The sequence below is a fragment of the Papio anubis genome, chromosome 11 (genome assembly GCF_008728515.1).
Source record: "Papio anubis isolate 15944 chromosome 11, Panubis1.0, whole genome shotgun sequence".
NCBI classification, from domain to species: Eukaryota; Metazoa; Chordata; class Mammalia; order Primates; family Cercopithecidae; genus Papio; species Papio anubis.
Window position 1 is genome coordinate 65372058 of NC_044986.1, and position 17882 is coordinate 65389939.

At 41.6% G+C, this 17882-nt stretch overlaps 1 protein-coding gene across 1 annotated transcript in view; it reads left to right on the forward strand.

Moving 5' to 3' along the window:
* The window catches only part of DDX50 (DExD-box helicase 50), a 33166-nt gene that overhangs the window by 6908 nt on the left and 8376 nt on the right, over positions 1-17882 (forward strand). The window contains exons 5-8 of the mRNA XM_031652238.1: positions 13221-13382; positions 13821-13940; positions 14971-15044; positions 15571-15730. Coding sequence (XP_031508098.1) covers positions 13221-13382; positions 13821-13940; positions 14971-15044; positions 15571-15730 — 516 coding nt within the window. The remainder of the gene's footprint in view (positions 1-13220; positions 13383-13820; positions 13941-14970; positions 15045-15570; positions 15731-17882) is intronic.

A 17882-nucleotide genomic window follows, 5' to 3' on the forward strand; every position in this document is an offset into this window, starting at 1 on the left:
CGGGCGCGGTGGCTCAAGCCTGTAATCCCAGCACTTTGGGAGGCCGAGGCGGGCGGATCACGAGGTCAGGAGATCGAGACCATCCTGGCTAACATGGTGAAACCCCGTCTCTACTAAAAATACGAAAAACTAGCCGGGCGTGGTGGCGGGCGCCTGTAGTCCCAGCTACTCGGAGGCTGAGGCAGGAGAATGGCCTGAACCTGGGAGGCGGAGCTTGCAGTGAGCCGAGATCGCGCCACTGCACTCCAGCCTGGGTGACACAGCGCGAGACTCCGTCTCAAAAAAAAAAAAAAAACAAAAAACAAAAAAAACTTTGAAAATGTGATCTGGAAAATATAAAAGTTGAAACAAAATGAATTTCTATGGGTAAGAGAGAGTAATATTTTCGAGTTGTGTTACAAAACTACAAATTTTTATTAAATTACTAAATCAGAATACTAAATCCATGTGTCTTTTTCTTTCTTAAAAAAATATATTTTGGCTGGGTACGGTGGCTTATGGCTGTAAGCCCAGCACTTTGGGAGGCCGAGGTGGGTGGATCGCCTGAGGTCAGGAGTTCAGACCAAGCCTGGTCAGCATGGTGAAACCCCATCTCTACTAAAAATATAAAAATTAGCTGGGTGTGGTGGTGGGTGCCTGTAATCCCAGCTACTCAGAAGGCTGAGGAAGGAGAATCGCTTGAACCCAGGGGTGGAGGTTGTGGTGAGCTGAGATTGTGCCACTACAATCCAGCCTGGATGACAGAGTGAGACTCCATCTCAAAGAAAAAGAAAAAAAAACCTTTTATAGAAAATTTCAAACATGTACAGAAGTTGATAGAATCATGTAATGAACCCCTGTGTATTCATCCACCAGCTTCAATAATTATTTTATCTATATGCTAACATACCTCCTCTTTCAGAATTATTATTATTTTTTTTTTTTGAGACGGAGTCTCGCGCTGTCGCCCAGGCTGGAGTGCAGTGGCGCGATCTCGGCTCACTGCAAGCTCCGCCTCCTGGGTTCACGTCATTCTCCTGCCTCAGCCTCCTGAGTAGCTGGGACTACAGGCGCCCACCACCGCGCCCGGCTAATTTTTTGTATTTTTAGTAGAGACGGGGTTTCACTGTGGTCTCGATCTCCTGACCTTGTGATCCGCCCGCCTTGGCCTCCCAAAGTGCTGGGATTACAGGCGTGAGCCACCGCGCCCGGCCCAGAATTATTTTTATGCAAACCCTAGATATCATGTTGTTATATCCATAAATGTTCGGGTATATATCTCTAAAAGAAAAGGATTTTCAGAAAAACCAACAATACAGTTATCACTTCTAAAAAGTTAATATTTCAAAATATTCATTTTACATTATCAGTTGTCTTAGAAATGTTTATTTTCTTTTATTGTTTGTTTTCTTGAATCTGGGTCCAAATAAGATTTTTACATTGTGTGATTATTAAATCGCTTTTTATATATTGATTTCTCCTTTATGTATTTTTTATAGCTTTTTTTGTTTAAGAAACTACATTGTCATAAATCTAGAGTATTGCTTCCCCATGATGTCATTTAACATGTTCCTTTGTCTTCTATATTTTCTGAATATTCAGGTTTGTTTGTTTGTTTGTTTAGGGCAGAACTGCTTCATAGGTGGTGTACTTCTGGCAGGAGATATGTATGTCTAGTTCTTTTTGTGATGCTGACATCCACCAATAATCAGTGCCGTCAGTCCTTATGTCAGTGTCTCCAGTCATTTTTGTTGTTTGTGACTTGTTATTGGGTAGATTCCTGAGAAAGGGCTTATGGAAACAGTACTGCCTGAGCTCAAGCGATCCACTTGCCTCTGCCTCCCAAAGTGCTGGGATTACAGGCGAGAGCCACTGTGCCCAGCCAATATATGATATATATGTATATTTTATTTTATTTCTTATTTATTTATTTATTTATTTTTTGAGACACAGTTTCACTCTATCACCCAGGTGGAATGCAGTGGCAAGATCTCGGCTCACTGCAACCTGCTCCTCTTAGGTTCAAGCGATTCTTATGCCTCAGCTTCCAGACTAGCTGGGATTACAGGTACACACCACCACACCTGGCTAATTTTTGTATATTTAGTAGAGATGGCGTTTCACCATGTTAGCCAGGCTGGTCTCAAACTGCTGACCTCAAGTGATCTGTCTGCCTCGGCTCTCCTAAGTGCTGGGATTATAGACGTGAGCCACCGTGCCCAGCCATGTATGTTTGAATTCATTCAAAGTGGTATGCTTTTATTTGTTTTGTGGATAAGCCTTTCTAGATCACTTTATTTGTGGAGATAATCTGCTTATTTATTTATTTATTTATTTATTTTTAAAGATGTAGTCAAGCTTTGTGACCCAGGCTGGAGTACAGTAGTGCGATGTCAGCTCACTGCAACCTCTGCCTCCTAGGTTCAAGCGATTCTCCTGCTTCATCCTCCAGAGTAGCTGGAATTGCAGGCTCCAGCACCACACCCAGCTAATTTTTGTATTTTTAGTAGAGATGGGTTTTCACCAGGTTGTCCAGGCTGGTCTAGAACTCCTGACCTCAAATGATCACCTAGGCCTCCCAAAGTGCCGGGATTACAGGCATGAGCCACCGTGTCTGCCAAAATTGTTTTTTTTTTAAGAGACAGAGTCCCACCATGTTGCCAGCATTGGAGTACCTTGGCACAGACACAGTAATAGCACACTGCAGCCTCTAACTCCTGGCCTTAAGGGATCCTCTCTCATCAGCCTCCTGAGTAACTGGGATTACAGGCATGTGCCACTGCTCCCAGCTTATTCTGTTTCCTCTTTTTTCCTTCCTAATTACTTTCTGTGAGATTTGAGTGTGATCTTTTCTGTTGCTCATTTTTAGATTAAGTTAAACTTTTTGAACTGTAGATGGGAAGGCATTGGTGAGAATACTTCTGGCGTCACAGCTCTAGAGCTGCTGCTTCTGTTATTTTTGTTAGTGCTTAAAATATAGTCTGTAAATTATATCTGAGTGAAGCTGTTAAAAAAAAAAGGTCTACTTTCTGGTTCTAGCTGTGTCTTTCCTCACTTTTCTCTGTATCTTTTTTTTCCTTTGATCCTGTTATTCTTGGCATCCTTAGTTTAGATCCTCTGTCCAGCAGTTTCTCCTCAGTATGGGGCTTTGTCCCGGAAAGTGAGCATTGGCTGTTAGTTTAGAAAGTTTCTATAGGGCCCAGCTTGCTCCAGTCCCCGCAGACCTTAACTCTGGCTCCTCACAATCACCCTCAAGTATATAAAAATCCTCCCAGGTTCAGCTGCTGTTGTCAACAATTTGTTTGAGAATACGCCTTCCAGGTAGCTTTTCATTATGCTTTCAAGATGGCAGACCTGAAAGACTAGGTCCCTGAATTGCCTGTTCTTAGGACTAGCAAATTCCCCCACATAGATAAAAGAATTTATCCTTCCCTGCTCATGTTTTTTTCTTTTTTTTGAGAAGGAGTTTTGCTCTTGTTGCCCAGATTGGAGTGCAATGGTGTGATCTTGGCTCACCACAACCTCTGCCTCCCAGGTTCAAGTGATTCTCCTGCCTCAGTCTCCCAAGTAGCTGGGATGACAGGCATGTGCCAACATGCCCAACTAATTTTTTTTTTTTTTTGTATTTTTAGTAGAGACAGGGTTTCTCCATGTTCGTCAGGCTGGTCTTGAACTCTCGACCTCAGGTGATCTGCCTGCCTCGGCCTCCCAAAGTGCTGGGATTACAGGCATGAGCCACCGCACCTGGCCTCTGCTCATGTTTTGGAAATCATGAGACTACTTTTGTCACTTGTTTGTTATGTGTGTTGTCTGTGGATTTTTAGTTTTGTTATCCTAGTTGATATGTGTTATGTGGGAACTAGAGATTCAAAGTCACTGTCTTCCTCTGTGTCATTTTAACTAATTGTATAGCATTAGCTTTGATGTTTACATGTCCAGTATAGGCCAGGCATGCCTGTAATTCTAACACTTTGGGAGGCTGATGTGGGAGGATCACTTGAGGCCAGGAGTTTGAGACCAACCTGGGCAGTATAATGAGACACCATCTCTATAAAAAGTTAAAAATTAGCCAGGGCCAGCTGCAATGGCTCCCACCTGTAACTAGCATTTTGGGAGGCCGAGGCAGGTGGATTGCCTGAGCTCAGGAGTTCGAGACCACCTTGTGCAACATGGTGAAACCCGGCCTCCACTAAAATACAAAAAATTAGCCAGGTGTGGTGGTGCACACCTGTAGTCCCAGCTACTTGGGAGGCTGAAGGACGAGAATCACTTGAACCTGGGAAGCGGAGATTGCAGTGAGCTGAGATCGCACCACTGCACTCCATCCTGGGCAACAGAGCAAGACTCTGTCTCAAAAAAAAAAAAAAAATTAGCCAGGTGTGGTGGCATGTTCCTCTATTCCTGTCTGCTTGGGAGGCTAAGGCAAGAGGATTGCTTGAGCCCAGGAGTTAGAGGTTGCAGTGAGCTATGAACATGACACTGCATTCCAGCCTGGGCGACAAAGTGAGACCCTGTCTCTTAAAAAAATAAAAAAAGGCCGGGCGCGGTGGCTGACACCCGTAATCCCAACACTTTGGGAGGCCGATGCGGGCGGATCACGAGGTCAGGAGATCGAGACCATCCTGGCTAACACGGTGAAACCCCGTCTCTACTGAAAAATAGAAAAAATTAACTGGGCGTGGTGGTGGGCACCTGTAGTCCCAGCTACTTGGGAGGCTGAGTCAGGAGAATGACATGAACCCAGGAGTCGGAGGTTGCAGTGAGCCGAGATCACGCCACTGAACTCCAGCCTGGGCGACAGAGTGAGACTCCATCTCAAAATAAAATAAAATAAAATAAAGTCCTCTATAAACAGATATTTGCTAAATAGTGAAAGAGTGGTAGAGGGTAATTGATTTACTTTTCTTTTCATTGCTTTAAAATACTCAGTAGCAGTTGTCTTGCAGAAGCAATTTTTTAATCTTGAAGAAATTGCCTTGCTACAAAGGCTGGGGGAGAATTCTCCTTTCAGTGGACAATAATCTGTTTCTGTGATTTGGAGAATGGAATTCTCTATTCTCCATTCTGCTGGGTGACTTTTCTATTTAGGTAGAACATACTAGTAGTATCTCATTACGAGTTATATGGGATTTTATGGATTAACCAGAGAACCTGAATAGTTGCTTTTTTTTTTAGTTTAAAATTGTAATTTACTTGTAAAAAGTCAGATTTTACTTGGTTTCCCCCAGAAACGAATGCCTTCTAAATTCTAAACAGCTGGGTTTGGTTGTGCACTTGTAATTCCGGCTACTCAGGAGGTTGCGGCGGGAGGATCTATGAAGCCCCAGGCAACACAGCAAGAACCCCCTCTCTGAATGAATGAATGAATGAATGAATGAATGAATCGTTAAACAGTCTGTGTCTCTCACAAAGAGAGAAACACACACACACACACACACACGTTTGGAAAAAAAATTACTCAAAAGTTGGAGATCTGGAAACCATCGCTGATACTATGAATGTAGCATGTTCCTCTTAGGACAAATTATCAAGTAAAAAAAACCCTGTGTTGTTTTGTTTTGTTTTGTTTTGTTTTGTTTTTAGACAGGGTCTTACTCTGTCACCCAGGCTGAAGTGCAGTGGTGTGATCATGACTCACTGCAGCCCCAATCTCCCAGGCTCCAGTGATTCTGAATCCACCTCAGCCTCCCAACAAGCTGGGACTACAGGCATGCACCACGACACCTGGCTAATTTTTTATTTTTTGTAGAGACAGGATCTCCTTGTGTTACCCAGACTGTTCTTGAACTCTTAGCCTCAAGCAGTCTTCCCACCTTGGCCTCCCAAAGTGCTGGGATTACAGGCATGAGAAAAAAAACCTGTGTTGCAATTGAAAAATTCACTATGAAAAACTGTCCAACTTATTTAAAGTATATTTGTTTATAACTTTCTTTCAAAAATTGGGTGTTTCTTTTCTTGAAATATTTTTCTTAACTTGGGTTATATGATAACCACGCAGGTCTATTTTCTTCTTTGGCTAACCTTTCCCGGTTCCTGCTGATCTTTTTGTATTCTTGTCTGTACTTTAAATATTGGCGTTCCTCATGGATCTGATTCTTACTCTACATATTTTTCATGGAGGAAAAAAGAATAGTGATTAATAGCACAGACTTGGGAGTCAGATTGGGGTTTAAATCTTAGTTGTGCTACTTACTAGCATAATTTTGTACCTACGTACATATGTACACATACTTATGTATATATATTGTCCTGTTCTTACGAAGTGGTATTTCAAGTATCTGCTTTTGGTGAAGAAAAAGTAAATTAAAAAAATATATATATATTAGCCAGGTGTGGTGGCCCATGCCTGTTATCCCAGCACTTTGGGAGGCCAGGGTAGAAAGATTGCTTGAGCCCAGGAATTTGAGACTAGCGTGGGCATTTCATTTATATAGTAGATATATTTTTAAAGGGAGTCTTATGCATAAATTAAGCATCTTAAAGTGTGTTATAGAAATTGTATTAATTAAGCTTCCTATTTAAAGGGATACTTTTGAGCCGGCTGCCATGGTTCATGCCTGCGATTCTAGCTACTCAGGAGGCTGAGGTGGGAGGATCTCTTAGCCCAGTATTTTGAGGTTGTAATGAGCTATGATTTTGCCATTGCACTGTAGCTTGGGCAACAGAGCAGGATTCCATCTCTTAAAGATAAATGAATAAGGCCAGGCTTGGTGGCTCACACCGGTAATCCCAGTATTTTGGGAGGTTGAGGCAGGTGGATCACTTGAGATCAGGAGTTTGAGATCAGCCTGGCGAACATGGTGAAACCCCACATCTACTAAAAATACAAAAATTGGTGGCACGTGCCTGTAATCCCAGCTACTTGGGAGGCTAAGGCACGAGAATTACTTGAACCCAGGAGGTGGCAGTTGGAGTGAGCTGAGATTGTGCACCACTGTACTCTAGCCTAAGAGACAGAGTGAAACTGTGTCTCAATAAAATAAAATAAATTAAAATAAAATAAAATAATAATAAAAGGATGTTTTCGAAATTAAAAGAATTTTCCTGGGAAGCCAAGACAGGAAAATTTATTGAGGCCAGGCATTCAAAAGCGGCCTGGGAAACATCGCGAGACTGTCTCTACAAAAAATAAAAAAATTGCCCAGGTGTGGTGGGATACACCTGTGGTCCAAGCTACTGAGGAGGCTGAAGTGAGAAGCATTTCTTGAGTCCGGGAGATCGAGGCTACAGTGAGCAATGATCATGCCACTGCACTCCACCCTGGGTGACAGAGTGAGACCCTGTCTCCAAAATAAATAAATAAAATTAAAAAGGTGGTATTAAAAATTTCTTTCTTTTGTACCATTTTAAGATTTAGATGTGCCAGGCACGATGGCTTATGTCTGTAATCCCAGCACTTTGGGAGGCCAAGGCAGGAGGATCACTTGAGCTCAGGAGTTTAAAACCAGCCTGGGCAACATAGTGAGACTTCGTCTCTGTTTTATTTAAAAAAAAAAAAAAAATGTTTATTTAAAGCATTTTGCATACTGCATTTATTTTCTTGAAGCAAGGAGTCAATTAGTATAGGAATATAGAAGTATAGATATGTATAGATAGATCTAATCACTCCTATGGCTCCAGTTATTGAGTATACGCTAATGATAGGCAAATCTTTTTCTCACTGGGATCTGCCTCAAGAATACTAGACCTACTGGCTACAGACACACCAACCTGTATGTTTCTAAACCTAAATTAACTTTCTACACTCCTATACGCAGTCTGTCTCCAGCATTATCCGTTGTTTAAACCAGAAATTTGTGTATCACTCTTGAATTTATTCCTTACCCTTGGCCATCCAGCCAGCTACATAGTATTTTTGGATTCTGTCTCCTATGGTTTAAAGTGTTCTGTTTATTTCTTTTTTTTTTTTTTAAGACGGAGTCTTGCTTTTTTACTAGGCTGGAGTGCAGTGGCATGATCTCGGCTCACTGCATCCTCTGCCTCCTGGGTTCAAGCGATTTTCCTGCCTCAACCTCCCCAATAGCTGGTATTACAGGTGTGTGCCACCATGCCCCACTAATTTTTGTATTGTTAGTGGAGACGGGGTTTCACCATGCTGGCCAGGCTGGTCTGGAACTCCTGACTTCAAGTGATCCGCCCACCTCGGCCTCCCAAAGTACTCAGATTACAGGTATGAGCCACTGTGCCCAGCCTTGTCCATTTCTTTCTTTCTTTTTCTTTTTTGAGATGGAGTTTCGCTCTTGTCGCCCAGGCTGGAGTAGAATGGTGTGATCTCAGCTCACTGCAACCTCCGCCTCCCGGGTTCAAGCGATTCTCCTGCCTCAGTCTCCTGAGTAGCTGGAACTACAGGTGCACATCACCACACCCAGCTAATTTTTGTATTTTTAGTAGAGACGAGTTTTCACCATTTTGACCAGGATTGTTTCAATCCCTTGACCTCATGATCTGCCCACCTTGCCCTCCCAAAGTGCTGGGATTATAGGCGTGAGCCACTGCGCCCGGCCTCATTTTTTTTTTTTTTTGAGATGGGGGCTGGAGTGCAGTGGTGTGATCTCGACTAACTGAAAAGTCCGTCCTCCGCCCCCGGGTTCAAGTGATTCTCCTCCCTCAGCCTCCCTAGTAGCTGGGATTACAGGCATGCACCACCATGCCCGGCTAATTTTTGTATTTTTAGTGGAGACAGGGTTTTGCCATGTTGGCCAGGCTGGTCTGGAACTCCTAACCTCAAGTAATCCGCCCACCTCGGCCTCCCAAAGCAGCCTGGTCCATTTCTTTCTTTCTTTCTTTTTTCTTGTTTTGAGATGGAGTTTCGCTCTTGTTGCCCAAGCTGGAGTCCAGTGATGTGATCCCAGCTCACTGCAACCTCTGCCTTCCGGGTTCAAGTGATTCTCCTGCCTCAGCCTCCTGAGTAGCTGGGATTACAGGTGCCCGCCACCATGCCTGGCTAATTTTTGTATTTTTAGTAGAGACAGGGTTTCACCACATTGACCAGGCTGGTCTCAAACTCCTGATCTCAGGTGATCCACGGGCCTTGCCCTCCCGAAGTGCTGGGAATACAGGCAGGAGCCACCATGTCCAGCCTCCATTTATTTCTTATATCAGTTGCAGAATCTAAAAATCTGAGAATCGTGTATAATGTATCTCTTTCCTTTATACATAATTTCTACTCCCTTGAGTATGTCCTTGCAATTTCGTCAACTAGTAGTTCTTGAATTCAGTTATGGTGTAGCCCCTACTTAACCTTTCCAGCCTCATCTTATACTTCCCTCTCATTTTTTCATTTTGTGCACACACTCCTTACATGCCATGGTTTTTTTTTTTTTTTTTTTTGGGTGGAGACAGGGTCTCACTCTGTCCCCTAGCCTGGAGTACAGTGGCACAATGGCTTATTGGAGCCTCAACGGCTTGGGACCAAGTGATCCTCCCACCTCAGCCTCTCAAGTAGCTGGGATGACACGTGTGTGCCCCTACACCTGGCTAACTTTTTCTTTTTTATAGAGGTGGTATATCCTTATGTAGCCTAGGCTGGTCTTTTTTTTTTTTTTGAGACGGAGTCTTGCTCTGTCACCCAGGCTGGGGTGCAGTGGCCGAATCTCAGCTCACTGGAAGCTCCGCCTCCCAGGTTTACGCCATTCTCCTGCCTCAGCCTCCCAAGTAGCTGGGACTACAGGCACCCGCCACCTCGCACGGCTGTTAGGCTGGTCTTTAACTCCCGGGTTCCAGCAGTCCTCCCACCTTGGCCTCCCAATGTGCTGGGATTATAGGCATGAGCCACAATGCTGGTCAGCTCTTGAATTTGTAGTCTACCTTGCCTAACAACTCCTACTCATTCTTCAGATCTCAGTCCAAAGCATCACTTTTTAGGAAATCCTTTCTTGCCCCAAGCTAGGTCAGGTTGTCCTCTTATAAAGCCTCATTGCCTCTTAGACCCGTGCATCATCCATTACATTCATTGCCTAAATTTATTTGTGTGCCTAATTATTTGATTAATGTCCATCTTTCTGACCAGGATATGAAGACTATGAGGACAGAAGCAGTCTTTTTTTTTTTTTTTTTTTTTTTTTGAGACAGAGTCTCGCTCGGTCGCCCAAGCTGGAGTGCAGTGGCACAATCTCGGCTCACTGCAAACTCTGCCTCCCGGGTTTGCGCCATTCTCCTGCCTCAGCCTCCCGAGTAGCTGGGACTACAGGCGCCTGCCACCACGCCTGGCTTATTTTTTCTATTTTTAGTAGAGATGGGGTTTCACTGTGGTCTCGATCTCCTGACCTCGTGATCCTCCCGCCTCGGCCTCCAAAAGTGCTGGGATTACAGGCGTGAGCCACCACGCCCGGCAGCAGTCTTATTTTTGTTCACTTTTTTATCCCTAGTGCCCAACATGTTGTAGGTCATTATATATTTGTGGAGTAATAGGTGGTTATTGCCACCACCTTAGTGAGGCCACTGATAACTCTTTATTTCCTTTTTTAGAAACAGGGTATTGCTCTGTCACCCAGGCTGGTGGGTGGGTGACAGAACCTAAAAAAAAAAAAATTTTATATATATATAGAGAGAGAAAGAGAGATGGAATCTTGCTCTGTCGCCCAGGCTGGAGTGCAGTGGCACAATCTCGGCTCACTGCAACCTCCGCCTCCCAGGTTCCAGTGATTCTCCTGCCTCAGCTTCATGAGTCTCTGGGATTACAGGCATTTGCCACCACACCCGGCTACTTTTTTAGTACTTTTAGTAGAGACGGGGTTTCACCATGATGGTCTCAAACTCCTGACCTCAGGTGATCCGCCTGCCTTGGCCTCCCAAAGTGCTGGGATTACGGGCATGAGCCACTGTGCCCGGTCGTATAATTTAATATGTTCATGATATTTTCCTGCTTATAATCATTCAATTGTTTCATATTGTCCTCAGGATAAAGTTTATATTCTATTCCAATCTCATCTCTCACTCCCTATCCTCTCACCCCCGCTCCCTTTTCACTCAGTTTCAGCAGTGCTCAAATATTTGTAGGTTTCACTCCCCACTCTTTATGTATGATATTTCTTCTACCAGGATCTCCCTAGCCTTCTGCTCCTTCTTTTACCTAGTGGTTCCTTATGATGTTAGGTGTCAGCTTCAGGGCTGCTTTCCCCTCAAACAAGATTGAGTTAGATTTCCCTCTTAAGTATTCCTGTAGCACTCTGAACCTACACCTGTGATAGCACACGTCATATTTATTGAAGATGCCTGTCAGCTGGTGGCCCCAGAGTCGTGTTTCTTTATGAATGTTCTAGAACCAGGTATAATTCAGACAGATAGCAAGTGCTCACTGAATTCATTCATGTATGCATTAAACTATTTAGATACCAAGGCTGAAATACTGTTGGGGTTAAATTATTGTTGTGAACTTTTGTTTTTTGAGACGGAGTCTCGTTCTGCCGCCCAGGCTAGAGTGCAGTGGAGTGATTATGGCTCACTGCAACTTTCACTTCCCGGGTTCAAATGATTCTCCTGCCTCAACCTCTCGAGTAGCTGGGATTACAGGCATGCACCACCACACCTGGCTAATCTTTGTATTTTTAGTAGAGATGAGGGTTCACCATGTTGGCCAGGCTGGTCTTGAACTCCTGACTTCAAGTGATCCACCCATGTCAGCCTCCCAAAGTGCTGGGTTTATAGGCCTGAGCCACTGAGCCCGGCCTGATCATTGTTATGAACTTTTTGACTTTAATATAGTGGCCAGGAATACTAGGAAGTGTATTTATAATACCAGGAAATTTGCAGCAGAGATGAAGATCAACCTAATATAAATCAGTTCAGCATCACTAAAAATTACAGACATGTAAATTAAAACATCATTGGGAAATTATTTTTGCCTATTAAATTCACAAAGATTACAATGATTTATAATATACAAGCTGGGTGGGGTATGATGAAATAAATACTCACAGAGTATTGAAGAATAAAAGGTACACAACTTTTTTTGTAATACAGTTTTTTTTATAATACAGTTTCTGTTAAAATGCTACGTGTTCATAATTTTTGGCCCAGAAATTCAACTTCTAGATATATATCCTACTGAAATATACAGATACTGAGGCATCCAGAGATACAAGTACAAAGTTGTTCATTGCAATATTGTTTCTTTCTTTTTCTTTCTTTCTTTCTTTCTTTTTTTTTTTTTTGAAACAAAGCTTCATTCTTGTCCCCCAGGCTGGAGTGCAATGGCATGATCTCAGCTCACTGCAACCTTCGCTTCCCAGGTTCAAGCAATTCTCCTGCCTCAGCCTCCCAAGTAGCTGGGATTACAGGTGCCTGCCATCACACCCGGCTAATTTTTTGTATTTTTAGTAGAGACAGGGTTTCACCATGTTGGCCAGGCTGGTCTCAAACTCCTGACCTCAGGTGATCTGCCTGTCTCGGCCTCCCAGAGTTCTGGGATTACAGGCATGAACCACCGCGCCTGGCCCATTGCGGCATTGTTTCTAAAGGTGAAAATTTGAATACAGCCCAAAAGTTCATCAGTAGGATCCATATGAATAAATTATATACAGTTTAAAAAAATTAAGTAGCATTTTATCTGTAGATGTGGATAGCTAAGATACACTAAATTTATAAAGTAGGTTACAAAACCCTACCTATGTAATATCTCATGTTATAAATAAATACATAAAGTCATAGTATATGCTTGTGTAATGTATGTGTGTATTTAAAAAAAAAAAAGTGGCCAGGTGTGGTGGCTCACACCTGTAATCCCAGCACTTTGGGAGGCTGAGGCTGGCGGATCACCTGAGGTCAGGAGTTCAAGACCAGCCTGATCAACATGGTGAAACCCTGTTTCTACTAAAAATACAAAAATTAGCTGGGCATGGTGGCAGGCACCTGTAATCCCAGCTACTCGGGAGGCTGAGGCAGGAGAATCACTTGAACTCGGAAGGTGGAGGTTGTAGTGAGCCGGGATCACTCCATTGCACTCCAGCCTGGGCAGTAAGAGTGAAACTGTCTGGGGGGGAAAAAAAAAAAGTCTGACAGAATATTTACCAAACTCTTAGCAGTGAATTATTTCTAAGTGACTAGTATTAGGGAAGCTTTTACATTTTATGTTAAATATTTTCTGTCATGTTTGACTTTTTTTAAACAGTAAGCATGCGTTGTTAAAATTACCAAAATAAGATTTAAAAACATGCAAAAGGAGCACAGACTAGATGATGTTGCGGTGCTATCAGTTGCAAGTATGAACTGTACACTTAATTTTCTCCCCCTTTCTCAAATAGAATGCCCAGTGTTTACATGGGGACATTGCACAGTCACAAAGAGAAATTACACTAAAGGGCTTCAGAGAAGGTAGTTTTAAAGTTTTGGTGGCAACCAATGTGGCTGCCCGTGGTTTGGACATTCCTGAAGTTGACCTGGTGATTCAAAGTTCTCCTCCTCAGGTAGGAAATGGGATTTGATTTGGGAAAAATAAGAGCAATTTTATAAATTACCATTTGATTTACAACATATTGCTTGGGATGTGAAAAATATGTCATCTCTTCTTGCTCTTAGCCATTTTTTGTTAGTGTGATATTAAATTGATCAGATTCTGATACCTTTGCAGATGATTAACTCTGTTGTTTGGATTTGAAGCATGGAGCAACAAAATCAGGCAGAGAATTTTAAAAAGTTGCCATGTAAAGAAACCTGGGATGAGGTGGATTAAAAGGTTTTAAATCATATTGCCTTTACCCCAAAATCCACACATATAATTGTTTGGAATGTTGAAAAGGGCAACAGGATTGAAATAAATATATTATTATTAACATTATTATTTGGATTCCAGAATAACTGGAACTTGCTAGAGTTTAAAAAGTATTACCTCTTATAATCTTTAGGATGTTGAGTCCTATATCCATCGCTCTGGACGCACAGGTAGAGCTGGACGGACAGGGATTTGTATATGTTTTTATCAACCAAGAGAAAGAGGTCAACTAAGATATGTGGAACAAAAAGCAGTAAGTAGAGTTAAATTATTTCAGACTTATTGTCTAAATGGTGCCTTAAAAGAGAGTTCTTACAATTATTCTCACAAGTAGGTCTTCATAACTTTTCTCAATTTAAGCTGCATTTGGATGTGAAGCCTGCGGAGATCTAAATTTATATTAGCTTCAAGACTTTAATACAGCTTTTATTTTGAAGACAGTGGAGCTGACTTTCTCATCTTTTCCTTGAATTTCTCTCTTCAAAATCAGAAGTGCATTGTGATTTCACTGCTTCTTAGTCCAGCATTGTAAATGGGTGACTAAAAGATTGTCTTGGAATAATAGTTAAGATTCTTTTAAGTAATGGTACAAGTTTCTTTAGAAACTGTACGTTTTCTGTGGTCTGAATTTTCAGTTTTTCCTAATTTTATGTGTTTTTATATGCTATTTCATATACTTTGTAAAATAAGGAAAAAGCTGATAGATTTAAACATCTTTTTTTTTTTTTTTTTTTTTTTTTTTTAAATCAGGCTTGTTTTACAAGTGAAATTCCATGATTGTAACTAAGGGGCAATTCAAAAAATTATTTTTCTCTTTCTGAAATTTGTAATTGATTATTTATTAGAAAAAAACAGATCTTGGCTGGGTGCAGTGGCTCACGCCTGTAATCCCAGCACTTTGGGAGGTGGAGACGGGTCAGGAGTTTAAGACCAGCCTGCCCAACATGGTGAAACCCCATCTCTACTAAAAATACCAAAATTAGCTGGGCATGGTGGCAGGCACCTGTAATCCCAGCTACTAGGGAGGCTGAGGCAGGAGAATTGCTTGAACCTGGGAGGTGGAGGTTGCAGTGAGCCAAGATCACGCCACCACACTCCAGCCTGGGCAACAGAGCAAGAATCTGTCTCAAAAAAAAAAAAAAAAAAAACAGATCTTTTAATCTGCTAGGGCTATGAAATCTTTAACTCCAAGAAATAGAAATTCAACGAACTATTAAAATATTAATTTAGGAATTAATTGTAAAGACTTCCATTTTTCTTTAATGTAACTCTTTCATTTTCAGGGAATTACTTTTAAACGTGTAGGTGTTCCTTCTACAATGGATTTAGTTAAATCTAAAAGCATGGATGCCATCAGGTATGCTTTCTGAACTTGCTGAATAATTGTTTCTTTTGTATTAGGCTATTCATCTGTAAGCTCTCCCTGTTTAAATAGCGGAAAATTTTAATCACCAGTTTTACCAGCAGACATTTAGTTATATTAAAATATAAAAATGTGGCTGGGCACTGTGGTGCATGTCTGTAATTCCAGCACTTTGGGAGGCTGAGGTGGGCAGATTGCTTGAGCTTAGGAGTTTGAGACTAGCTTGGCCAACATGGCGGAACCTTGTCTCTACAAAAAATACAAAGATTAGCCAGGAATGGTGGCGCATGCACCTGTAGTCCCAGCTACTTGGAAGGCTGAGGCGGGAGGATCGCTTGAGCCCGGGAGGTTGAGGCTGCAGTGAGCCAAGATCGGGCCAGTGCACTCCAGACTGGGTGACAGAGCAAGGCTCTGTCTCAAAAAAAAAAAAAAAAAAATTACTCTTTCTTTTTCCCGTTTATCCTCTCATCTTTTATTTTTTCCCTGTGTCTTGACCAAGAATACTATTTTTAAACCATAGGTCTCTGGCTTCCGTTTCTTATGCTGCTGTTGATTTTTTCCGACCATCAGCTCAGAGACTGATAGAAGAGAAAGGGGCAGTGGATGCATTGGCTGCAGCTTTAGCCCACATTTCTGGTGCATCAAGCTTCGAACCACGATCTTTGATCACCTCTGATAAGGTAGAAATCTGTGAGAAAATTGTACTTGAGTGGGAAAAGGTTAAAATTGAACTATAGTAAATATTGTATAGTGAATTACTGTGCTTTTTGTGCAGAAAAAAACTGTTTTGCTCTATGAGAAACTGGTCTCTTTATTTCTACTCTCTAATAAATCCTTTTTTGACAATCACCTCTTCCAAATTTTTCAAATCCACAGAAAAACTGAAAGAATAATGCAGTAACCACATACAATCCACCTAGATTCAACTGTTAATAGTGTGTATCATTTGCTTTATATCCTTTTTGAGCTCTTAATATGTAATTTTTTTTAAAATATGACATGTAATAATTGTACATATTTAAAGGGTATGTAGTGATGTTTCAATACATACTGTGTATAGGGATCAGATCAGGGTCATTAGCATATCCATCGTCTTAAACATTTATCATTTCTTTGTTTTAGGAACCATTCAATATCTTCCTTCTTGCTTTATAACTTTATAAGTATATATATATTTTTTGAGATGGAGTCTTGTTCTGTTGCCCAGGCTGGAGTGCAATTGCGCGATCTTGGCTCACTGCAATCTCTGCCTCCCAGGTTCAAGCAATTCTCCTGTCTCAGCCTCCTGAGTAGCTGGGACCACAGGCACATGCCACCACGCCCAGCTAATTTTTGTATTTTTAATAGAGACGGGGTTTCACCATATTGGTCAGGCTGGTCTCAAACTCCTGACCTCAGGTGATCCACCCTCCTCAGCCTCCCAAAGTGCTGGGATTACAGGCGTGAGCCACCTCACCCGGCCTGTATTTTTTTCCTAAACCATTTGAAAGTAAGTTGAAACACTGTGATACCATCCCTAAATATTTCAACATGCATCCTCTGAGAATAAGGATATTCTGCTACATAACCACAATCTAATAAGCTTATCTGTGAAAAGTAATGATAGTTCTGTATTATCATCTAATATTTAGTTTATATCCATTTTTTTCTCATTATCCTGAAAATGTCTGTCTGGGTATTTGGAGAGAAATATAGGAAATGCTTACTTTGCACAGACCTTTGTTAACTGAAACTTGTATACCAGAACCTACATTTCATTTTGTAAGTTTCCATGGAATCCTGCAAAGTAAGAAATAGACTCTGCACAATTAACACAGTAGCATGCAAAGTAAGTAAATGCCTGTGTGTGTGTGGAGGGGTTGTGTAAGTGTGACACCATCTGAACTCGCCTGCTACCAGGTTCGTATCACGTGCCAAAACATACCACACCAGAACCATTGGTGCAGGTAGCTCAGATATTTTTTACTTATTCAAGTGTAAGTGAGGGGAGTTTCTTGGTGAAGAGAATTTTAAATAAGAGTTCTTTTATGTCTGAGTGGAGAGAGAGTTAGCGAGCCTGGTCCTGGAGACATCTATAAGACTGGAGCCTGCTGGTGGGATTTTCAGATAACAGAACAGACTAATTTTGGGCAGCACATCCCTGTGATGGGTAGGAGGGAACAAAAAGGGCAGGGCAGGTTCACTTGGATGTGACTTATTTGGTGTAGTGCAAATGAATGCAGCTGGGGTATCTGATGGTTTCTACCTGGTAGATGGTAATAGTTTAGCTAAATGTCATTTTGCTTCGAGTGACTTATTGGGCTCCATTCCATTTATCCGTATGTATACATATACCTGTTTGTATGTATCTTTTTAAAAATTCAGAATCTAGTTAAATATGTTACATTTGGTATTATGTCTCTTTAGTCTTTTTTAGTCTGGAACTGTTTTCCCATCTTTTTAATTTTTTTCTGATATTGATTTGGTGAAGAGTCTAGGTCGGTTGTTTGGTATAGTATCTCACTGTCTGAATTTGTCCGAATCTCTTCAAACATCATTTAACTTTTGCCTTTATCCTCTTTTAAACTGGAAGTAATATCAAAGCTTGGTTTTTATATTTAGGTTAAATATTTTTGGCAAGGGTACTTTATAGTTAATATGTACCTCATACTGCATCACATCAAGAGGCATAAAATGTTAGGTTGTTCCAGTACTAGTAATGCTTAGTTTGAGCATTTGTTTAAGATGGAAACTGCCATATTTTAAAGGTGTATTTTACTTTCTGTAATTAGTAACTTGTGGGGTGATACTTTAGCATTGAGCAAATATCCTATCCCTAATAACCCACCAAAT